The sequence below is a fragment of the Crotalus tigris genome, unplaced genomic scaffold, assembly GCF_016545835.1.
Source record: "Crotalus tigris isolate CLP2741 ecotype Arizona unplaced genomic scaffold, ASM1654583v1 scf7180000017576.4783729, whole genome shotgun sequence".
NCBI lineage: Eukaryota > Metazoa > Chordata > Lepidosauria > Squamata > Viperidae > Crotalus > Crotalus tigris.
In genome coordinates this window covers 4,233,143-4,258,102 of record NW_024096487.1, presented here as the reverse complement: position 1 = coordinate 4,258,102, position 24,960 = coordinate 4,233,143, and the positions used below count along the sequence as shown (strand labels likewise).

General features: G+C 42.4%; 1 protein-coding gene across 40 annotated transcripts in view; it reads right to left on the bottom strand.

Moving 5' to 3' along the window:
• Nucleotides 1–24,960, bottom strand: part of LOC120315382 (putative glycine-rich cell wall structural protein 1) — a 52,326-nt gene that overhangs the window by 24,530 nt on the left and 2,836 nt on the right. For 12 of the 40 annotated variants that reach the window (XM_039359675.1, XM_039359829.1, XM_039359651.1 and 9 more), the window contains exons 3-14: nt 24,691–24,714; nt 19,090–19,113; nt 17,038–17,064; nt 16,080–16,124; nt 15,622–15,666; nt 12,876–12,902; nt 7,021–7,047; nt 6,063–6,107; nt 5,498–5,536; nt 3,471–3,503; nt 2,650–2,667; nt 187–213 (exon numbers count right to left, since the gene is read on the bottom strand). In XM_039359675.1, coding sequence (XP_039215609.1) covers nt 187–213; nt 2,650–2,667; nt 3,471–3,503; nt 5,498–5,536; nt 6,063–6,107; nt 7,021–7,047; nt 12,876–12,902; nt 15,622–15,666; nt 16,080–16,124; nt 17,038–17,064; nt 19,090–19,113; nt 24,691–24,714 — 381 coding nt within the window. The remainder of the gene's footprint in view (nt 1–186; nt 214–2,649; nt 2,668–3,470; nt 3,504–5,497; nt 5,537–6,062; nt 6,108–7,020; nt 7,048–12,875; nt 12,903–15,621; nt 15,667–16,079; nt 16,125–17,037; nt 17,065–19,089; nt 19,114–24,690; nt 24,715–24,960) is intronic. The other 28 variants (XM_039359737.1, XM_039359751.1, XM_039359685.1 and 25 more) reach the window with 20 other exon arrangements.

Sequence of the window (24,960 nt, the reverse complement as noted above, 5' to 3'; positions counted from 1 at the left end):
ATCTCACACGGACTGCACCATGCTTGGGTTTCCAACTGGGAACAAATATTAGCAACCTCATCCATCAGGTAAGAGTATGCTCTGGGGACTTTACATATGCTTCTGGTGTAGGTGGAAAAAGATAAAAGGGGTGCTTGTTCAAATGGAAGAGCATTCAGAATAGCACAAAATAAAAAAGCTACTTACCTCTCCACCTCCACCACTGAGCATGCTCTAAAAGGGAAACAAAAGATAACTATTTTCATAACATTCATGAATTGTCCAACCACACCATCACTACCATCTTTAGTGTAACATGTATGAATTCCTTCATTGTCCCAATAGGGACAAAAAAGATGCATACATAATAAATCTTTTGAGAGATTTTTTTTCTTTCCCTTTTCAATATTGTTCCATATTCTCACAACCACAATATGTTTCGTGACTCACTTTTTATCGCAATGTTTAAGCAAAGCTTTTTGTAGGCTGGCTGGGCTCATTACAAGTCAGGATCACAAGACCGTGGGACACTGCAGCCATGATAAATGTGAGCCAGTTGCGAAGCACCTAAATCCCAGTCACAGTGCAACTATCATAACTTTGAGGATAGGTCATAGGTCACATTGTTCAGCATTGTCGTAACCTGGACCTATGCAGGGTTTTAAAGGTAATAACCAACTCCTTGCATTGCAACAGGAAGCAAACCAGCAGCCAGTGAAGTCCCAGATATTGAAGCTCCATGCACCCAAAGCCATTTGGTCATGCCAAGGTTCAGCCAAATCCAGTTGTTCCCCCCATCCAGGACCCCACAGCCTTCAGACACAGTGAGAGGGCAGTGCAGGCATCACTTGGATCCCCAGGGGTGGAGATATAAAGTTGAATATAATCACCATACTGATGACCCATCAAAACTCAACCCAAGATTGCAAATGACCTTCCCCAGCAGTTTTATGTAGATGTTAAAAAGGAGTGGAGAGAGTACTGAGCTCTGTGGCATGCTACAAAAGAACAGTTGTGTGCTGGATCTCTCACTCCTTATCAGCACTGATTTGGATCAGCCTTGGAGAAAGGAGCCAAGCCAGTGCAATACTGTGCTGCCCAGCCCCAAACCCTGAGGCTGGCCCAAAAGGATACCAAGGTTAATGTTATTAAAGTCTGACAAGAGGTTAAGGAGAACAAGGATGGTTGCACTGTCCCAACCCTGCTCTCACCATAGATCTGCTGTTTCTTTTCCTGGGCCTGAATATTGACTGGAAGGGATCTAGATAATCTCCAAGATCCTCTGGAGATGCCAATCAATCAGCTCTTTTACCACCTTCCTTTTTAAGTGAAGATGGGAAACTGGATGGAAATTATCCAGGCAGGTGGGATAAGGTGATGTTTTTCTAAGAAGGGAGCGAACCAGGGCCTCCTTAAAAGGCCCCAGAAATGTCCCCTCCTGCAGTGAAGAATTTATCTCTGTTTCAGTCCACCTGGCAGTCATCATCTTGGGGGTTTTCACAACCAGGCGGGTCAATGATCTAATTGACAGGTGGATGCACTAATAGCATTAAAGACCCTATCCACTTTATCGGGCCCAACAGGATCAAACTGTTCCCAGATAAATGGGCAAGATCTTCCCCTGGGCATCTCAAACAGACTGCACCATACTTGGGTTTCCAACTGGGAATGAATACTAGCAACTTTGTCCCTCAGGTAGAAGCATGCTCTAGGTACTTTAGATATACTTGTTTGTTTGTTTGTTACATATGTTTTCCTGCCCATTTTGCTTCAAAGCAAGTCTGGGCAGCTGACAGTATCAAAAAAAGGAATTAAATCATAAAGGCTAAATATTTATAAAAACAATAAAAATAGAATTACAGCCAAAAGTAAAGTTACAATTAAAAGATGGGAAGAAGCAGGATGTATGAGGGAAGAAGGGATTATTCTTTAATTCATCAACCACCTCCAGGGTGATGCTCTGCCCTTGGGAGGATCTGTAGCTGGCAGAGCCAGGTCTTCAGGCCCTTATGGAAGGTGAGAAGAGTGGGAGCCAATCTCAACTTTGGGGATAAGATCTTCCAAAGGGTAGGAGCCACAGCAGAGAAATTCATTCTCCTGGGTCCAGCCAACTGAGATTCCTTGACTGATGGGTTCTGCAGCATGCCTGTTCTGCTGGCATGGATGGGGCAGGCCAATCCCAGTGGACTGAGAGGGTTCATTAATTAACCTGGACCCATGCCATGCAGGTTTTTAAAGCTAATAAACAACTCCTCCAATTGCACCCAAAGGGGTCCAGAAATGTCCCCTCTTGAAGTGAAGAATTTATCTATGCTTGAATCCACCTGGCAGTCATCATCCTGGGGGCTTTCACAACCAGATGGGTCAATGATCTAATTGACAGGTGGGTGCACTAATAGCATTAAAGACTCTATCCCCTTCATTGGATCCAACAGGATCAAACTGTTCCCAAATAATTGGGCAAGATCTTCCCCTGGGCATATCACACGATCCTGCACCATGCTTGTGTTTCCAACTGGGAACGAATACTAGAAACTTTGTCCCTCAGGTAGAGGTATACTCTGGGTACTTTAGGTATACTTTTGGTGTAGGTGGGAAAAGATAAAAGGGGTGCTTGTTCAGATGGAAGAGCATTCAGAATAGCACAAAATGAAAAAAAAGGCTACTTACCTGTCCACCTGCACCACCCTAAAAGGGAAACAAAAGATAACTATTGTTGTAAAATTCATGACTTCTCCAACCACACCATCACTACCATCTTTAGTGTAACATATATGAATTCCTTCATTGTCCGGATATAGAATGCAGTCTTTCACACAACGTGCAGTAATAGGGACCAAAAAGATGCATATATATTAAATCTTTTGAGAGATTTTTTTTATTTCCCTTTTCAATATGGTTCATATTCTCACAACCACAATATATTTCGTGACTCACTTTTTTATCGCAATCATTAAGCAAAGCTTCCCCCATTGACTGAGAATATTTCAGCTGATCACTCAACTTTCACAGTTTTTATGGTAATTTGGTTAAAAATTCAAAAGAGTGTTTATTTGAAGATCAGCTTATCCACAAGCCTATAGAGCAATACTAACAAGAATAATAGGCTATTGTACAATGCTACTGTAATCAATGCTAGTATATTATACCAAGAAGTGGGGATGAGGTCCTTGTGAAATCCAGCCTATTATAAAACAAATAGGAGTCTTGAAATCCACAGGAGATATGATTGCAAATGGTCAAATGGTATGATGCATGGAAATTATGATGTATGAAAATGAGGTTCAATCCTGTCCTCTGGGGAGACAAGGGGCATCAGGGTATCCTTTAAATATTCCTAACAATAACTACATTCCTATTGGAATTACTCCTGGAATTTCAGGCGATGCTTCAAAGGAGTGAGTCTCAAGTGGGTGGCTGTGGTTACATGCAAAAGGAATAACAGAAAAGACTTCAAGGGAATTAGAGATGTTAAATGAATATCAACTTACTGATGTTAGGCTACTAAGTACTCCAGGTAAGTTCTGTAAGAAAGATAAAGAATAAAATCCTGGCTTTGTTATGCTGTGTGGACCCTCTCATACCTTGTTATTATGATTCATTTCATGCTTTCTGTTCTTTCAATTGTATATTTGAATGTTGTATGCAATCCAGGGCTTTTTATAGTGGATGGCTATTACATCTGAGTCATACCCAGCACACTCGCAAATAAACAGGAAATGCTCCAAAATAAATCTCCAAATTTAGATTCTGCTACTCCTGGAATACTACAACCTGTTTTGGTCTCTACATTACAAAAAAGATGTTGAGACTTTATCAAAAATGCAAAGAAGAGCAACTAAGATGATCAAAGACCTGGAGACTAAAACATATGAAGAACAGCTGCAGGACTTGGCTTTGGCCAATATTGTTCCATATTCTTAAAACCACAATATGTTTCGTGACTCACTTTTTTATCGCAATCATTAAGCAAAGCTTCCCCCATTGACTTTTCTTTTTGTAGGCTGGCTGGGCACATTGCAAGTCAGGATCACACGACTGCGGAATACGGCAGCCGTGATAAATGTGAGCCAGTTGCCAAGCACCTAAATCCCAGTCACAGTGCAACTATCATAACTTTGAGGATAGGTCATAGGTCATGTTGTTCAGCATTGTCATAACCTGGACCCATGCCATGCAGGGTTTTAAAGGTAATAACCAACTCCTTGCATTGCAACAGGAAGCAAACCAGCAGCCAGTGAAGTCCCAGATATTGAAGCTCCATGCACCTAAAGCCATTTGGTCATGCCAAGGTTCAGCCAAAACCAGATGTTCCCCCCTCCAGGACCCCACAGCCTCAAGACACAGAGAGAGGGCAGCGCAAGCATCACTTGGATCCCCAGGGGTGGAGATATAAAGTTGAATATAATCAGCATACTGATGACCCATCAACACTCAACCCATGATTGCAAATGACCTCCCCCAGCAGCTTTATATAGACCAGTGGTTCTCAACCTGTGGGTCGCGACCCCTTTGGGGTGTCGAACGACTGTTTCACAGGGGGCATCTAAGTAAGGGCTTTTCCTCCCCCCGCCGCTTCCCCCATAACATAGCCTTCCTCCCCCACTTCTTCACAGCTCGCTTGTTGAATACAAGCTGCTTGGCGACAGCAGCTGTTATTAAAGGCTGACGAGAGGTTAAGGAGAACAAGGATGGTTGCACTGTCCCAATCCTGTTCTCACCATAGATCTGCTGTTTCTTCTCCTGTTTTTTTTCCTGCATTTGTCTGTTTTGGCAGTTCATATTTGGCAATTTTACATAGTCCCTTACATCGTCCCTCTCTCCTATTCTTCCTCCACCTCCATCTCCTTCTACTCTCCAAGTAAGTTAGCAAATTACAGAGTGATTGCTGTATAAACAAACAATTGCCTCTGAACATCACTATCCATCGAGATTTCTTGTGCAGCTATGAGAAGCAAAGTAGTCTTTGAAATGTCAGAGAAGAATCTCATCTCAGAAGAAGACCCAAAATAGACCAGGCAATCCTGAGTCCTCATGAATGTCTTCATATAGACCGCAAGCTAGGGCAATAGTGGGGTTCCTTTGAGAAACAAAGAAGAAATTAAGAATCGGCATATCCAAAAGAGATATTCAGAGGGCAAATGGCAAGATGTGAAAAAAGAGCTGCAGGGATTTGTTACCCCAAGAAGTTTGGAAGTTTCACTCCCTCCCTATGATCCTCTAATGAATTGGGCAAGAATAACTCTCAGCTTCTTTCTCATGCTTCCAGTTTCCTGAGATTAAAATGTGTTTTTCCAACAGCCATCTCTGCCTAGCTTCCCCATGCTCATATCCATAGCTCTCTACAAACTTTATCCTTTCAACATTCCTTACAATAGCCAAATTCCTGCTAGAATTGTTCCTGCAATATCAGATGTTTCAGGAGACTGGCTCTCAAGAGGTGGCTGTGGTTATCTACACAAAGAATAACATTGCAAATATAATGAAAATAAGAAGCATTAAAGGTATACTGACTCACCCCTAATAAACCCAACATTCCACCACTAGATTGGCCGTCCTGCAAAAAAGGAGAAAAAAAATCATCCAGGATTATGGATGCTTTTGAAACTATGTTGTTGTGGTTAAGGTTTTTGGCATGTTTGTGAACCTGGGCCTCTGTTGTTTGTTCAAGTAAAATGGAGCCCTTCTGGAAGGTAACTGTGGTTCAAAACAGAATAGCAGAAGCAGAAATGGAAACTTGTGCTTAGGTCCATGTGTCATCAATCCTATTCAACCTGCATTGAGGACTACCTATCATAGGAAAGCAAAGGGGTCCTGAAATCCACAGGAGATGTTGTATGATTGCATAGGGTATGATGCAGGAAAATGAGGTTCAACCCTGCACTTCGGGGAGACAAGGGGCATCAACACCTCCTGAAGGTGCAAAAACAATGTTGCCCATACTATCGTATAATCACCTAAATTGTGAAATTACTTCCTTACTGACACAATTCACCACCACAAAGAAACATCATCCTATATATAGGAACGACAGTGAAGAAGGCGTAAAGAGCATGAGAACTATTACATGCATATTATCTTACCGACATGCCCATCCATCCACCATTTGATTTCTTAGAATTATGGCCCTACAAGGAGAAAAACCACCACAAAGAAACATCATCCTTTCTTGTCTCATCTGTCACATTCTCCACGTGCACATCCATGATCAATATCTGAATTCCATCTTTTGCTGCTCAGTCCCCAGGAGGAATTATCAACCCAATGTGGTGCTAAATCGATTTCTAAGGGGTTTGTTTATTTGTTTGTTTGTTTATTACATATGTTTGCTGCCCATCTTGCTTCAAGGCAAGTCTGGGCAGCTGACAACATCAAGAAAGCAATTAAATCATAAAGGCTAAATATTTATAAAAACAATAAAAATAGAATTACAGCCAAAAGTAAAGTTACAATTAAAAGATGGGGAAGAAGCAGGATGTGTGAGGGAAGAAGGGATTATTCTTTTAATTCATCAACCACCTCCAGGGTGATGCTCTGCCGTTGGGAGTATCTGTAGCTGGCAGAGCCAGGTCTTCAGGCCCTTATGGAAGGTGAGAAGACCGGGAGCCAATCTCACCTTCGGGGATAAGATCTTCCAAAGGGTAGGAGCCACAGCAGAGAAATTCATTCTCCTGGGTCTGGCCAACTGAGATTCCTTGACTGATGGGTTCTGCAGCATGCCTGTTCTGCTGGCAGGAATGGGGCAGGCCAATCCCAGTGGATTGAGAGGGTTCATTAATTAACCTGGACCCATGCCATGCAGGTTTTTAAAAGTAATAACCAACTCCTCCAAGGGCAAGATCTTTCCCCAGGCATCTCGCATGGACTGCACCATGCTTGGGTTTCCAACTGGGAACAAATACTAGCAACCTTATCCATAAGGTAGGAGTACACTCTGGGGACTTTAGATATACTTCTGGCGTAGGTGGAAAAAGATAAAAGGGGTGCTTGTTCAGATGGAAGACCATTCAGAATAGCACAAAATTAAAAAAGCCTACTTACCTGTCCACCTGCACCACCGAACAAGCCCTAAAAGGGAAACAAAAAATAACTATTGTCATAACATTCATTAATTCTCCAACCACACCATCACTACCATCTTTAGTGTAACATGTATGAATTCCTTCATTGTCCCAATATAGAATGTGTTCTTTCACACAACATGCAGTAATAGGGACCAAAAAGATGCATATATATTAAATCTTTTCAGAGATTTTTTTTCTTTCCCTTTTCAATATTGTTCCATATTCTCGCAACCACAATATGGACCTTGTTTTCTGACCCACTTTTTTATCACAATCATGAAGCAAACCGCTAGACACTTCCTATTTTCTGTTTACAACACACCCATTTTCACTCTTATTCAGGTGACTCTCAGGATACAGGTAAACCCCCAAGTGACCCGAATGTTTCTCAGAGAGCTAATAACTAGATGACTCAAAGAACATAAATCCTTCCATTCCCCACTATTCAGTTAGAACTGAAGAAGTCTCTTGGATGAGAAATGAAATGTTTTCAAGGAAAAAAACAAAAATTCAGCTGCCTTTTGGAAAAGTAAATTTGGGACAACCATGTCCTGGATGATTGGGAATCTCTATAGGCAATTGTAAAAATGAAAACTAAGAACATTTCAGCTGATCAGTCAACTTTCACAGTTTTTATGGTAATTTGGTTAAAAAATCAATTATTTGAAGATCAGCTTATCCACAAGCCCATAGAGCAATACTAACAAGAATAGTAGGCTATTGTACATTGCTACTGTAATCAATGCTAGTATATTATACCAATAAATGGGGATGAGGTCCTTGTGAAATCCAGCCTATTATAAAACAAATAGGAGTCTTGAAATCCACAGGAGATACGATTGCAAATGATATGATTCATGAAAATTATGATGCATGAAAATGAGGTTCAACCCTGCACTTCGGGGAGATAAGAGCCATCAACACCTCCTGAAGGTGCAAAAACAATGTTGCCCATACTATCGTATAATCACCTAAATTGTGAAATTACTTCCTTATTGACATAATTCACCACCACAAAGAAATGTCCTCATGCTCCTGTCATCTGTCACATTCTCCACCTGTACATCCATGGTCAATATCTGAATTCCACCTTTTGCTGCTCAGTCCGCAGGAGGAATTTTCAACCCAATGTGGCGCTAAATCTATTTCTAAGGGGTTTATTTATGTGTTTGTTTGTTTGTTTTGCTGCCCATTTTGCTTCAAAGCAAGTCTGGGCAGCTGACAATATCAACAAAGCAATTAAATCATAAAGGCTAAATATTTATAAAAACAATAAAAATAGAATTACAACCAAAAGTAAAGCTACAATTAAAAGATGGGGAAGAAGCAGAATATGTGAGGGGAAGAAGGGATTTTTCTTTTAATTCATCAACCACCTCCAGGGTGATGCTCTGCCGTTGGGAGTATCTGTAGCTGGCAGAGCCAGGTCTTCAGGCCCTTATGGAAGGTTAGAAGACCGGGAGCCAATCTCACCTTCGGGGTTAAGATCTTCCAAAGGGTAGGAGCCACAGCAAAGAAATTCATTCTCCTGGGTCCGGCCAACTGAGATTCCTTGACTGATGGGTTGTGCAGCATGCCTGTTGTGCTGGCATGGATGGGCCAGGCCAATCCCATTGGGCTGAAATGGTTCATTAATTAACCTGGACCCATGCCATGCAGATTTTTAAAGGGAATAATCAACTCCTCCAATTGCACCCAAAAGGGTTTAGAAATATCCACTCTTGCAGTGAAGAATTTATCTCTGTGTCAGAATCCAATTATATTTCATCTTTAGTTATCGACTATGGAAAACCCCATTTCTGCCTTCTCTGGATTCTGTCATACAATGAAGGGGAAAGGGAGTGAACAAAGGCATTTTATGGTCCTCACTTCCTTCGGTACAACTTCAAAGGAATTGAATGTGGATACCACCAAAAGGACTAAGTCATAACAATAAGGCCATCAGCTTTCATCTACTCCTCTCTGAAGTCTCCCTTCCACCGACAGTGAGGTAAAAGGGGGTGGAAATGTAACGCCTGGGATTGTCGCTGGAAAGATGGGGGGATGGGGCTGCTGGGGACCTCTTAAAATCTTGAACCATAGAGCTTGGGCCCTAGATCCTGTCTAGAACACCTGCTACCATTTTCTCTTAATAAAGGATGCCTGTTGGAAGAAATATTCCAAGAGTTCTGTCTTAAGATGCAAAGTGGGGTGGGTCCTTACATTAGACAGGACCTGCAGAATTAGTCCACTTGGAAGGGAAAAGGGAGAAACTTGCCTGGGGACTTTGCAAAAATTACCATGTCAGACGACCGAGCAAGGAAGGGAGAAAACTCCCCGGAAAGGGAGCCACTGCTCCGACTGAAACCCTGCCAGATGTCGGGATCTGAGAGGTCAGATTCCTCAAGAGAAGAGGTGGTGGAGACACGGGACCACAAATCTCAGTGGTCAATGGGCATTGGAAAGAAAGGTAAGTGGGAAAAGAAATCACCAAAGGTGACCCTGAGACAGGGGGCCAACCAATCAGAATGGAAGCAGGAGATGGAGAGATCCCTGCATGCAAGTGAAGAGGAAGGGAGCTGGTCACCGTACTCGGGCTGGATCCTAGAGAAAGCTATTGACCTGATGAAGAGAACTCTCAGCTCCCTAGGAGAGGAGAATTCTGAGCCCTACGGCCGCCCCAGCTCCTGGAGCCGCAAAGGGAGAGACACCGAGGAGGAAGTGGAATCTGCAGCCCCGGGGACATCTGCTGATCCAGTAGTCCCCACTCCCCGCTGAACCATAGATGGCAATCTGGATGGAAGACACTATCACCTACAACGAAGGCATCAGTCCATTCAAAGACTCCTGCTGCTGGACATGAAATTCAAAAGGGGCCAACACGCTTGGGGTTTTTCCTAACCCAAGTCCTCAGCTGCATGGAGGAATACAGGCGGGACATCCCCAGCGACAAAGCCCATATCGGATTGTGCAATCTGCCCTGGACGGCCGCAGATTGGGTGATGAACTTGCATGACTCCAATGCCCCAGAGCTCAATGACTTCAACAGTTTCATGTCCTCTCTGAGAAGGTGATTTGAGGACCCCCTGGCTCATCGCCAAGCCCACAAAAGGATAAAAACAATGAGGCAAGGCAAACGGCCAGTAGCCAAATATACGCAAGAATTCTGGGCCATTGCCAGCAAACTGAACTTATTAAAGGCTGAAGAGAGGTTAAGGAGAACAAGGATGGTTGCACCGTCCCAATCCTGCTCTCACCATAGATCATTGACAAATGCAACCTATGCTGTTTCGTTTCTTGGGCCTGAATCTTGACTGGAAGGGATCTAGATAATCTGTTTGCTCCAAGATCCTGTGGAGATGCCAATCAATCACTGATTTTACCACCTTCCTTAGAAAGAGAAAATGGGAAACTGGATGGAAATTATCCAGGCAGGTGGGATCAAGTGATGTTTTTCTAAGAAGGGAGCGAACCAGGGCCTTCTTAAATGGCCCCAGAAATGAGCCCTCCTGCAGTGAAGAATTTATCTCTGCTTCAATCCACCTGGCAGTCATCATCCTGAGTTTCAAGAGGTGGCTGTGGTTATGTACACAAGGAATAACATTGCAAATATAATGAACATGGGAAGCATTAAATGTATACTGATTCACCACTAATAAACCCAACATTCCACCACCAGATTGGCCGTTCTGCAAAAAAGGAGGGAAAAAATCATCCAGGATTATGGATGCTTTTGAAACTATGTTGTTGTGGTTAAGGTTTTTGGCATGTTTGTGAACCTGGGCCTCTGTTGTTTGTTCAAGTAAAATGGAGCCCTTCTGGAAGGTAACTGTGGTTCAAAACAGAATAGCAGAAGCAGAAATGGAAACTTGTGCTTAGGTCCATGTGTCATCACTCCTATTCAACCTGCGTTGAGGACTACCTATCATATGAAAGCAAAGGGGTCCTGAAATCCACAGGAGATGTTGTATGATTGCATAGGGTATGATGCAGGAAAATGAGGTTCAACCCTGCACTTCGGGGAGATAAGGGGCATCAACACCTCCTGAAGGTGCAAAAACAATGTTGCCCATACTATCGTATAATCACCTAAATTGTGAAATTACTTCCTTACTGACACAATTCACCACCACAAAGAAACATCATCCTTTCTCGTGTCATCTGTCACATTCCTCACGTGCACATCTATGGTCAATATCTGAATTCCACCTTTTGCTGCTCAGTCCCCAGGAGGAATTTTCAACCCAATGTGGTGCTAAATCTATTTCTAAGGCATTTATTTATGTGTTTGTTTGTTTGTTGCATATGTTTTCCTGCCCATTTTGCTTCAAAGCAAGTCTGGGCAGCTGACAATATCAAAAAAGCAATTAAATCATAAAGGCTAAATATTTATAAAAACAATAAAAATAGAATTACAGCCAAAAGTAAAGTTACAATTAAAAGATGGGGAAGAAGCAGGATGTGTGACGGGAAGAAGATATTATTCTTTAATTCATCAACCACCTCCAGGGTGATGCTCTGCCCTTGGGAGTATCTGCAGCTGGCAGAGCCAGGTCTTCAGGCCCTTATGGAAGGTGAGAAGAGTGGGAGCCAATCTCACCTTTGGGGATAAGATCTTCCAAAGGGTAGGAGCCACAACAGAGAAATTCATTCTCCTGGTTCTGGCCAACTGAGATTCCTTGACTGATGGGTTCTGCAGCATGCCTGTTCTGCTGGCATGGATGGGGCAGGCCAATCCCAGTGGACTGAGAGGGTTCATTAATTAACCTGGACCCATGCCATGCAGGTTTTTAAAAGTAATAACCAACTCCTCCAATTGCACCCAAAAGGGTCCAATAATGTTCCCTCTTGCAGTGAAGAATTTATCTCTGCTTGAATCCACCTGGCAGTCATCATCCTGGGGGCTTTCTCCAACCATCTCCTAAATATGAGCCAGCAGTGTGCTGCAACTGCCAAAAAGGCCAACACAGTGCTAGGCTGCATTAACAGAGGGATAGAATCAAGATCACATGAAGTATTAATACCACTCTTCAATGCCTTGGTAAGGCTACACTTGGAATACTGAATCCAGTTTTGGTCACCACGATGTAAAAAAGATGTTGAGACTCTAGAAAGAGTACAGAGAAGAGCAACAAAGGTGATTAGGGGACTGGAGGCTAAAACATATAAGGAACGGTTGCTAGAATTGGGTATGTCTAGTTTAACGAAGAGAAGGACAAGGGGGGATATGATAGCAATATTCCAATATCTCAGGGGCTGCCATAAAGAAGAGGGAACTAAGCTATTTTCCAAAGCACCTGAAGGCAGGACAAGGAGCAAGGGCTGGAAACTAATCAAGGAGAGAAGCAACCTAGAACTAAGGAGAAACTTCCTGACAGTGAGAACAATTAATCAGTGGAACAGCCTGCCTCCAGAAGCAGTAAATACTCCAACACTGGAAGTTTTTAAGAAGAGACTGGACAGCCATTTGTCCGAAATGGTGTAGGGTTTCCTGCCTGAGCAGGGAGTTGGACTAGATGACCTCCAAGGTCCCTTCCAACTTTACTATTACTAATGATCTAATTGACAGATGGATGCACTAATAGCATTAAAGACCCTATCCACTTCATGGTGTCCAACAGGATCAAACTGTTCCCAGATAACTGGGCAAGATATTCCCCCAGGCATCTCGCATGGACTGCACCATGCTTGGGTTTCCAACTGGGAACAAATACTAGCAACCTTGTCCATCAGGTAGGAGTATACTCTGGTGACTTCAGATATACTTCTGGTGTAGGTGGAAAAAGATAAAAGGGGTGCTTGTTCAGATGGAAGACCATTCAGAATAGCACAAAATTAAAAAAGCCTACTTACCTGTCCACCTGCACCACCGAACATGTCCTAAAAGGGAAACAAAAGATAACTATTGTCATAACTTTCGTGAATTCTCCAACCACACCATCACTACCATCTTTAGTGTAACATGTATGAATTCCTTCATTGTCCCGATATAGAATGTGTTCTTTCACATAACATGCAGTAATAGGGACCAAAAAGATGCATATATATTAAATCTTTGTGAAATCCAGCCTATTATAAAACAAATAGGAGTCTTGAAATCCACAGGAGATATGATTGCAAATGGTATGATGCATGAAAATTATGATGTAAGAAAATGAGGTTCAACCCTGTCCTCCGGGGAGACAAGGGGCATCAGTGCATCCTGAGGCTACAAAAAAGATGATTAGCAAGCTAGGGTATCATCACATAAATTCCCATCAACATTTCTTACAATATCCAAATTCCTACTAGAATTGCCTCTGGAATATCAGGAGATGTTTCTGGGTGTGAGTTTCAAGAGAGTGGCTGTGGCTATGTACAGGAACGACAGTGAAGAAGGCGTAAAGAGCATGAGAACTATTACATGCATATTAACTTATCGACATGCCCATCGATGTAGCATTTTTTTTCCTTAGGACTGAAGCCCTACAAGGAGAAAAAAAATTCCTGCATTATGGATATCTTTGTAATTCTGTTGTGGCAGTTCATATTTGGTAATTTTACATAGTCCCTCTCTTCTATTCTTCTTCCACCTCCATCTCCTTCTACTCTCCAAGTAAGTTAGAAAATGACAGAGTGATTGCCGTATAGACAGACGTCAACATCACTATCCATGGAGATTTCTTGTGCAACTAGGAGAAGCAAAATCCCAGAGAAGTGGGCAAGATATTCTCCGGGCATCTCACATGGACTGCACCATGCTTTGGTTTCCAACTGGGAACAAATACTAGCAACTTTATCCATCAGGTAGGAGTATACTCTTTAGATATACTTCTGGTGTAGGTGGAAAAAGATAAAAGGGGTGCTTGTTCAGATGGAAGAGCATTCAGAATAGCACAAAATAAAAAAGGTTACTTTCCATTCCTCCTCCACCTCCGCCCAAGCGCTTAAAGTGAAAAAAAAGATAACTACTGTCATACCACTCATGACTTCTCCAACTACACCATCACTACCATCTTTATAATAATGCACCTTGGAGGTCATCTAGTCCAACCCCCTGCTCAGGCAGGACATCCTATACCATTTTGGACAATGGCTGTCCGGTCTCTTCTTAGAAACTTCCAGTGTTGGAGCATTCACCACTTCTAGAGGCAGGTTATTCCCCTGATTAAATTTCTAACTGTCAGGAAGTTTCTCCTTAGTTCTAGGTTGATTCTCTCTTTGGTTAGTTGTAAGGACTTTGTTGTAAACAGGAGATGCAGGTAGGTGGTGTCATATCCCCTCCACTCTTTTGAGAGAGGGCTGTTTACTTTTAAGATAGATGACCTCTTTGACCCCTCTTTCAAGCCAGTGTTCCTCTCCATCCAGAATGTGAACTTTGCTGTCTTCAAAAGAGTGATCTTTCTCTTTCAGATTCAGATGGTCTGCTGAATCCTGTCCTGATGGGTTTGTTTTTCTGTGTTGTGCCATGCACTTCTGTTTTGTTTCCCCAATGTACAGATCTGCATGTGTCTGAATATGCATATATCACTGCATATATCACATTGCTTCATTTGTGTCTGGGTGTTTTATCCTTGGGGTGGACAAGCTTCTGCCTTAATGTATTCTTGGGTTTAAAGTGTGCATGTATGTTGAAAATCCTCCTGGGGTTTTCATGTATTCCTGCATCGTACAGAATGGCAGATTTCCTTCACTTGTTTTCTCCTCTTTGTCTGTTATGTAGGAGCTTCTGTTGGACACTATCTATTTCGTATTTACAACAAAGCCCTTTCAGCAGTTCCAAGTAGGTCCCATTTTCACTCTTATTCAGGTGGCTCTGAGGTTACAGGTAAGCCCCCAAGTGACCTCAATGATTCTTAGAGAGCTAATAACTAGATGACTCAAAGAACACAAATCCTTCCATTCCCCACCACTCACTTAGAACTGAAGAAGCTTCATGAATGAGAAATGAAATGTGTTCAAGGAAAAAAATCAAAAAGGCCAGTTGCTGTTTAGAAAAGCACATTTGGGACAACCATGACCTGGATGATTGGGAATCTCCATAGGCAATTGTGAAAATGAAAAGTAAGAACCTGAAATAAGAACCTTTCAGCTGATCACAGTTTTTATGGTAATTTGGTTAAAAATTCAAGATTCAGTTTATAAGATCAGCTTATCCACAAGCCTATAGAGCAATAATAATAAGAACAATAGGCTATTGTACATTGCTACTATAATCAATGCTAGTATATTATACCAATAATGGGGATGAGGTCCTTGTGAAATCCAGCCTATTATAAAACAGATAGGAGTCTTGAAATCCACAGGAGATATGATTGCAAATGGTATGATGCATGAAAATTATGATGTATGAAAATGAGGTTCAACCCTGTCCTCCGGGGAGACAAGGGGCATCAGTACATCCTGAGGCTACAAAAAAGATGATAAGCATGCTATGATATCATCACATAAATTCCCATCAACATTTCTTACAATATCCAAATTCCTACTAGAATTGCCTCTGGAATATCAGGAGATGTTTCTGGGTGTGAGTGTCAAGAGAGTGGCTGTGTCTATATACAAGAACGACAGTGAAGAAGGCATAAAGAACATGACAACTATTACATGCATATTATCTTACCGACATGCCCATCCGTCCACTATTTGGTTTCTTAAAATTGAGGCCCTACAAGGAGAAAAAAAATTCCTGCATTATGGATATCTTTGCAATTCTGTTTTGGCAGTTCATATTTGGCAATTTTACATAGTCCCTCTCTCCCATTCTTCCTCCACCTCCATCTCCTTCTACTCTCCAAGTAAGTTAGAAAATGACAGAGTGATTGCCATATACACAAACTGCAACATCACTATCCATTAAAGTTTCTTGTGCAACCTTGAACTTCGGGGAGACAAGAGGCATCAATACCTCCTGAAGGTACAAAAACAATGTTGCCCATACTATCGTATAATCACCTAAATTGTGAAATTACTTCCTTACTGACACAATTCACCACCACAAAGAAACATCATCCTATATATAGGAACGACAGTGAAGAAGGCGTAAAGAGCATGAGAACTATTACATGCATATTATCTTACCGACATGCCCATCCATCCACCATTTGATTTCTTAGAATTATGGCCCTACAAGGAGAAAAACCACCACAAAGAAACATCATCCTTTCTTGTGTCATCTGTCACATTCTCCACGTGCACATCCATGATCAATATCTGAATTCCATCTTTTGCTGCTCAGTCCCCAGGAGGAATTATCAACCCAATGTGGTGCTAAATCGATTTCTAAGGGGTTTGTTTATTTGTTTGTTTGTTTATTACATATGTTTGCTGCCCATCTTGCTTCAAGGCAAGTCTGGGCAGCTGACAACATCAAGAAAGCAATTAAATCATAAAGGCTAAATATTTATAAAAACAATAAAAATAGAATTACAGCCAAAAGTAAAGTTACAATTAAAAGATGGGGAAGAAGCAGGATGTGTGAGGGAAGAAGGGATTATTCTTTTAATTCATCAACCACCTCCAGGGTGATGCTCTGCCGTTGGGAGTATCTGTAGCTGGCAGAGCCAGGTCTTCAGGCCCTTATGGAAGGTGAGAAGACCGGGAGCCAATCTCACCTTCGGGGATAAGATCTTCCAAAGGGTAGGAGCCACAGCAGAGAAATTCATTCTCCTGGGTCTGGCCAACTGAGATTCCTTGACTGATGGGTTCTGCAGCATGCCTGTTCTGCTGGCAGGAATGGGGCAGGCCAATCCCAGTGGATTGAGAGGGTTCATTAATTAACCTGGACCCATGCCATGCAGGTTTTTAAAAGTAATAACCAACTCCTCCAAGGGCAAGATCTTTCCCCAGACATCTCGCATGGACTGCACCATGCTTGGGTTTCCAACTGGGAACAAATACTAGCAACCTTATCCATAAGGTAGGAGTACACTCTGGGGACTTTAGATATACTTCTGGCGTAGGTGGAAAAAGATAAAAGGGGTGCTTGTTCAGATGGAAGACCATTCAGAATAGCACAAAATTAAAAAAGCCTACTTACCTGTCCACCTGCACCACCGAACAAGCCCTAAAAGGGAAACAAAAAATAACTATTGTCGTAACATTCATTAATTCTCCAACCACACCATCACTACCATCTTTAGTGTAACATGTATGAATTCCTTCATTGTCCCAATATAGAATGTGTTCTTTCACACAACATGCAGTAATAGGGACCAAAAAGATGCATATATATTAAATCTTTTCAGAGATTTTTTTTCTTTCCCTTTTCAATATTGTTCCATATTCTCGCAACCACAATATGGACCTTGTTTTCTGACCCACTTTTTTATCACAATCATGAAGCAAACCGCTAGACACTTCCTATTTTCTGTTTACAACACACCCATTTTCACTCTTATTCAGGTGACTCTCAGGATACAGGTAAACCCCCAAGTGATCCCAATGATTCTCAGAGAGCTAATAACTAGATGACTCAAAGAACATAAATCCTTCCATTCCCCACTATTCAGTTAGAACTAAGCTTCTTGGGTGAGAAATGAAATGTTTTCAAGGAAAAAACCAAAAAAAATCAGTTGCCTTTTGGAAAAGCACATTTGGGACAACCATGTCCTGGATGATTGGGAATCTCTATAGGAAATTGTAAAAATGAAAACTAAGAACAATTCAGCTGATCACTCAACTTTCACAGTTTTTATGGTAATTTGGTTAAAAATTCAATTATTTGAAGATCAGCTTATCCACAAGCCTATAGAGCAATACTAACAAGAATAATAGGCTATTGTACATTGCTACTGTAATCAATGCTAGTATATTATACCAATAATGGGGATGAGGTCCTTGTGAAATCCAGCCTATTATAAAACAAATAGGAGTCTTGAAATCCACAGGAGATATGATTGCAAATGGTATGATGCATGAAAATTATGATGTAAGAAAATGAGGTTCAACCCTGTCCTCTGGGGAGACAAGGGGCATCAATACATCCTGAGGCTACAAAAAAGATGATTAGCATGCTATGGTATCATCACATAAATTCCCATCAACATTTCTTACAATATCCAAATTCCTACTAGAATTGCCTCTGGAATATCAGGAAAAATTTTTCTGGGTGTGAGTTTCAAGAGAGTGGCTGTGCCTATATACAGGAATGATAGTGAAGAAGGCGTAAAGAGCATGAGAATTATTACATGCATATTAACTTATCAAGATGCCCATCGATCTAGCCTTTTGTTTCTTAGGACTAAAGCCCTACAAGGAGAAAAATAATTCCTGCATTATGGATATCTTTGTAATTCTGTTGTGACAGTTCATATTTGGCAATTTTACATAGTCCCTTTCTCCTATTCTTCCTCCACCTCCATCTCCTTCTACTCTCCAAGTAAGTTAGAAAATGACAGAGTAATTGCTGTATACATATACTTCAACGTCACTATCCATCGAGATTTCTTGTGCAACTATGAGAAGCAAAGTGATCTTTGAAATCCCAGAGAAGTAGCTCATGTCAGTTTCAAATTCCTTCAAGAATCTCAGGTTCAAATATTTGCTAGTCAGAAAAAGGCCCCCAAAGGCCCTAGGCCATCCTCGGTCTTATTCCATGTCTTCATATGGACCTCATGCTAGAACAATAATGGAATTCTCTTGGGGGAAATAAAAAAGTCAATATGAGCCTGGAGAGCAACAGGGGATATTCACAGGTCAAACAGTATCATGGAAAACAATAAGATGCAAGGCTGTGGTATGCCAATGAAAACCTGACTGGGTTTTCCCCTCTTTCCCTGTGATCCTCTATTGAATGAGGCAGGAATTACTCTTAACTTCTTTCTCAGGATATCTTTATTTTCAAGGCTTAAAATATATATTTTCAAAGCATCTTCTCAGCCTAATTTCTCCAGGGCCATGTCCATAGCTCTTTACAAGGTTTTCCTTTAACTATTCCTAATAATATCCACATTCCTATTGGAATTACTCCTGGAATTTCAGGCGATGCTTCAGAGGAGTGAGTCTCAGGAGGATGGCTGTGGTTACATGCAAAAGTAATAACAGAAAAGTCTTCAAGGAAATGAAAGACATTAAATGAATATTAACTTACTGATAGAGGTCCACCAAAACGGTTCTGCAAGAAAGATAAAAAACAAAATCCTGATTTTGCCTGGCTTTGTTATGCTGTGTGGACCCTCTCATACCTTATTATTATGATTCATTTCATATTTTCAGTTCTTTCAATTGTATATTTGAATATTCTATGCTATTGCTTTTTGTAGTGGATGACCATCACATCTCAGTCATACCTGGCACACTTGCAAATAAGCAGGAAATGCTCCAAAATAAATCCCCAAATTTGGATTCTGCTACTCCTGGAATACTACATCCAGTTTTGGTCTCTACATTACAAAAAAGATATTGAGACTTTAGAAAAAAATGCAGAGAAGAAAAACTAAGATGATCAAAGGCCTGGAGACTAAAACATATGAAGAATGGCTGCAGGACTTAGGTTTGGCTAGTCTAAACAAAAGGAGAAACAAGGATGACACGATAGCAGTGTTTCAGTATTTGAGGGGCTGCCACAAAGAAGAGGGTGTCAAACTATTCTCCAAAGCACCAGAGGGCAGAACAAGAAACAATGGTTGGAAACTGACCAAAGAGAAAGCAACCTAGTACTAAGAAGAAACTTCCTAACAGTGAGGACAATCAACCAGTGGAACAGCTTGCCTTCAGAAATCATGGGCATTCCATCACTGGAGGTTTTTAAGAAAAGACTAGACAGTCACTTGTCTAAAATGGTGTAGGGTCTCCTGCTAGGGAAGGGAGCTTGACTATAAGACCTCCAAGGTCCCTTCCAGCTGTTTTCTATTCTGTACTTCGTCCACCTCCATCTCCTTCTACTCTGAGTAAGTGAGAAAATGACAAGAAAGCCATTGTTTTATATATAGATTTTGCTGTCCATTTCAATCTCTTTTACGTGATTTCTTGTGCAGCTATAAGAATCAAGGTGATTCTTTTAAATCCTGAAGTAGAATATCTTATCTTCTTCACGTTTCCTCAAGAATCTCAAATCAAATTCAGGTACTTGCTGGTCAGAAGAAGACCCAAAATGGACCCAGGAGATCCTGAGTCCTAATGCATGTCTTCATATAGACCACAGGCTAGGGGAATAGTGGGGTTCCCTTCCGAAACAAAGAAGAAATAAAGAATCTGCATATCCACAAGGGATATTCAGAGGGCAAATGGCAAGATGTGAAAAAAATGGAGTCCTTCTCGAAGGTAACTGTGGTTCAAAACACAGTAGCAGAAGCAGAAATGGAAACTTGTGTTTAGGTCCATGTGTTGTCATTGCTATGCAATCTGCATTGAGGACTACCTATCATATGAAAGCAAAGGGATCCTGAAATCTACAGGGAGATGTATGATTGCATAGGGCAGACATGTCAAACACAAGGCCCCCGGGCCAGATGCGCCCTGGGGAGGGCCCAGATTTGGCCCCCCGGGCTGTCCCAGAAATGGCAAGGGACCGCCCCTCCACTCCCCCAGCCCTGGCCCACCTCAACTCAGCTGGGTGCCTTGGAGCACGTGCAGGAAACAGCTAGCGCTCAGGGGCTGGTGGTGTGCAGGAGCAGCTCATTTGCTTTAGCTTGCCCTCCCCTCCCAGCTTAACCTGGCCAGGCCCGGTCAGGAGTGGAAGAGGAGGAGGAGGAGGAATCTTCCCCCATTTTTCCACCCCTTCTCTTTTTTTTAACTTCCTCCCACTCCATTCAGGTGCAGCTGAGGAAAAAGACGAGGAGGAGAAAACAGGAAGGGTGTGTTTGTGTGTGTGTGTGTGTGTGTGTGTAAGAGAGACAGAGACACAGAGAGAGCAAGTAGGGGAGGAGGAAGCCGAGGTTTTACAAAAAAGGAGAGCTTCCACCTCTCTCCCCCCCTCCTCTTTTTTATTAACCTGTCTCTGTGTGTGGTGTTTATGTGTGTGTGTGTGTGTGTGTGAGAGAGAGAGAGAGAGAGAGAGAGATTGAGCCAGCAGGGAGTTGCAGAGTAAGCAAACTTACAAAAAGGGGATCTCTCTCTCTCTGTCTCTCATACACATACATTTGTTTCTTCTGCCTAATTTATTAAATCAACATCTAATTTAAAATTAAAAGTTTCTGAGAAATCCAGGGTGGTTTACAAGAAAACTCTCAAAGACAGCTATTGTAAAGCATCACTAGCACTGCTTAAAACAATATTAAAAGTATGTATTTTAAGAAAGAAAAATAGTAGTAGTAATTTACTTAGTGCTGTTTGGTCATAAAATGTGTTGTTGTTTTACATATACCTGGCTGAACAGTGTGTTTGGAGTTGCCTCTAAATGGGTGAGGGTTGCACTGTTTGTATTTTCCTTGGGAGAAAGTTTTATAATGGGGGTGCTGTCTCTGAGAAGGCTCTGCTTGTGGCCACTGTTCTATAAACCAAACCAGGGGGACCATCTGGTCTAAATGGATGGTAAACATAGATGATTAGGGGGCTGGAGGCTAAAACATATGACAAAAGTTTGTGGGAATTGAGTATGTCTAGCTTAGTGAAAAGAACTAGGTGTAGTGACATGATAGCAGTGTTCCAATATTTGATGGGCTGCCACAGAGAAGAAGGGATCAACCTATTTTCCAAAGCATCAGAAGGCAAATACAGTAATAGATGGAAACTAATCAAGAAGAAAACCAGCCTAGAACTAAGGACTTGTGAAAACAACTAACCAGTGAAAAGGCTTGCCTTCAGAAATTGTGGATGCTCCATCACTGGAGGCTTTTAAGTAGAGACTGGATATTCCATTGTCTGGAATGGTATATGTCCCTTGCATGAGCAGGAGCTTGGACTAAAGACCTCAACGGTCTCTTCCAACTTTTATTCTTTGAGAGAAGGGCTGCCAACCTCTCCCCCTCTCCTCGTCCCCTCCTGGGCACAGAGAGAAGGAGGGAGGGGAGGAGGGGAGGGAAACAGGAAGAAAGTTAGGGAAAGAAGGAAGGAGATGGGACTGAAAAGGAGGGAGGCAGGGAAGAAGGGGAGGGAGGGAGAAAACAAGGAAGGAAGGAAGGAAATTAAATAAATAAATAAATAAATAAATAAATAAATAAATAAACAAAATTTACATGACACCCAAAGACCAGGTCCCACACACATAATCCCCAAACACAGGAAGGAAGGAAGGAAGGAAGGAAGGAAGGAAGGAAGGAAGGAAGGAAGGAAGGAAGGAAAAAGGGAAGGAAGGAAAAAGAGAAGGAGGGACGGAGGGAGGAAGGAGGGAGGAAGGAAGGAAGGAAATAAAATAAATAAATAAATAAACTTTATTGTCATTGTGTGTGTATACACAGTATACACATACAACGAAATTTACATGACACCCAAAGACCAGGTCTCACACACATAATCCCCAAACACAGGAAGGAAGGAAGGAAGGAAGGAAGGAAGGAAGGAAGGAAGGAAGGAAGGAAGGAAGGAAGGAAGGAAGGAAGGAAGGAAAAAGGGAAGGAAGGAAAAAGAGAAGGAGGGACAGAGGGAGGAAGGAGGGAGGAAGGAAGGAAGGAAATAAAATAAATAAATAAATAAACTTTATTGTCATTGTGTGTGTATACACAGTATACACATACAACGAAATTTACATGACACCCAAAGACCAGGTCCCACACACATAATCCCCAAACACAGGAAGGAAGGAAGGAAGGAAGGAAGGAAGGAAGGAAGGAAGGAAGGAAGGAAGGAAGGAGGGAGGGAGGGAGGGAGGGAGAGAGGAAGGAAGGAAGGAAGGAAGGAAGGAAGGAAGGAAGGAAGGAAGGAAGGAAGGAGATTGCAATAAGAGGGAGGGAGGGAGGGTCTGAGGGAAGTCCTGCTTTAGCACTTGGCCACCAGCAGCCCTGTTGCCCTTTTGCCATTCCCTGGTGGTCTCCCATCCTATTGCTGAGGATGCTTTGGTTACGAAGCCAGGTTTCCTTGCATGGAGAGGGAGTGGGCCTCCCTTTGTCCTCCTGCACCCACCATGAGCAACCTGGCCAAGGAGAGTGAGCATAGCAGAAACAGCATTGAGGAGGAGGTAAGTGCAGCTGGGCGCCCCCTTGGGGAAGTGTGGCTAGACTAGGCAGGGCTGTGGCGTCCTGATGCCGTGGGACCTCAAAAGCCTGGCTGGGCACTTGATCTCTGCTGCCCAGGGCTCTGGGCAGTGCATGCCACTGTCCAGGGGCCCTGGCACAGCCTGAGGCTCAGTGAGCCTCCTCCAGTGGACCATGCCCTGGCGCTCGCCCCGTGTCCCTCCCACCCACCCTTCCCCATCCTCGGATGCGCCTCATTCCTGCCCAGGTCCACAGAGGTGCCCCTGACATGAGTGACATGGAGCTGGCCACACCCACCCAGTGGGCCACGCCCATGCCAGACACACCCACCCGGCCCCCCAGTGGCAACCACAATGCTGATGCAGCCCTCAATAAAATTGAGTTTGACACCCCTGGGTATGATGTATGGAAATGAGGTTCAACCCTGCACTTCGGTGGGATAAGGGGCATCAACACCTCCTGAAGGTGCAAAACAATGTTGCCCATACTATCGTATAATCACCTAAATTGTGAAATTGCTTCCTTACTGACACAATTCACCAGCACAAAGAAATATCATCCTTTCTCATGTCATCTGTCACATTCCCCACGTGCACATCCATGGTCAATATCTGAATTCCATCTTTTGCTGCTCAGTTCCCAGGAGGAATTTTCAACCCAATGTGGCGCTAAATCTATTTCTAAGGGGTTTGTTTATTTGTTTGTTTATTACATATGTTAGCTGCCCATCTTGCTTCAAGGCAAGTCTGGGCAGCTGACAATATCAAAAAAGCAATTAAATAATAAAGGCTAAATATTTATAAAAACAATAAAAATAGAATTACAATCAAAAGTAAAGTTACAATTAAAAGATGGGGAAGAAGCAGGATGTGTGAGGGGAAGAAGGGATTATTCTTTTAATTCATCAACCACCTCCAGGTGATGCTCTGTCATTGGGAGGATCTGTGGTCTTCAGGCCCTTATGGAAGGTTAGAAGAGCGGAAGCCAATCTCATCTTTGGGCATAAGATCTTCAAGGGGGCAGAAGCCACAGCAGAAAAATTCATTTTCATGGGTCCAGCCAACTGAGATTCCTTGACTGATGGGTTCTGCAGCATGCCTGCTGTGCCGGCATGGATGGGGCAGGCCAATCCCAGTGGACTGAGAGGGTTCATTAATTAACCTGGACCCATGCCATACAGGTTTTTAAAGGTAATAACCAACTCCTCCAATTGCACCCGAAAGGGTCCAGAAATGACCCCTCTTGCAGTGAAGAATTTATCTCTGCTTGAATCCAGCTGGCATTCATCATCCTGAGGGCTTTCTCCAACCAACCGGGTCAATGATCTATTTGACAGGTGGATGCACTAATAGCATTAAAGACTCTATCTACTTCATTGGGTCCAACAGGATCAAACTGTTCCCAGATAACTGGGCAAGATATTCCCCCGGGCATCTCACACGGACCTGCACCATGCTTGGGTTTCCAACTGGGAACAAATACTAGCAACCTTGTCCATCAGCTAGGAGTATACTCTGGGGACTTTAGATATACTTCTGGTGTAGGTGGAAAAAGATAAAAGGGGTGCTTGTTCAGATGGAAGAGCATTCAGAATAGCACAAAATTTAAAAAACGCTACTTACCAGTCCATCTCCACCTCCACCACCCTAAAAGGGAAACAAAAGGTAACTATTTTTGTAAAATTCATGACTTCTCCAACCACACCCGCACTACCATATTTAGTGTAACATGTATGAATTCCTTCATTATCCAGATATAGAATGTGTTCTTTCATACAACATGCAGTAATAGGCACCAAAAAGATGCATACATATTAAATCTTTTGAGAGATTTTTTTTCTTTCCCTTTTCAATGTTGTTCCATATTCTCACAACCACAATATGTTTCGTGAC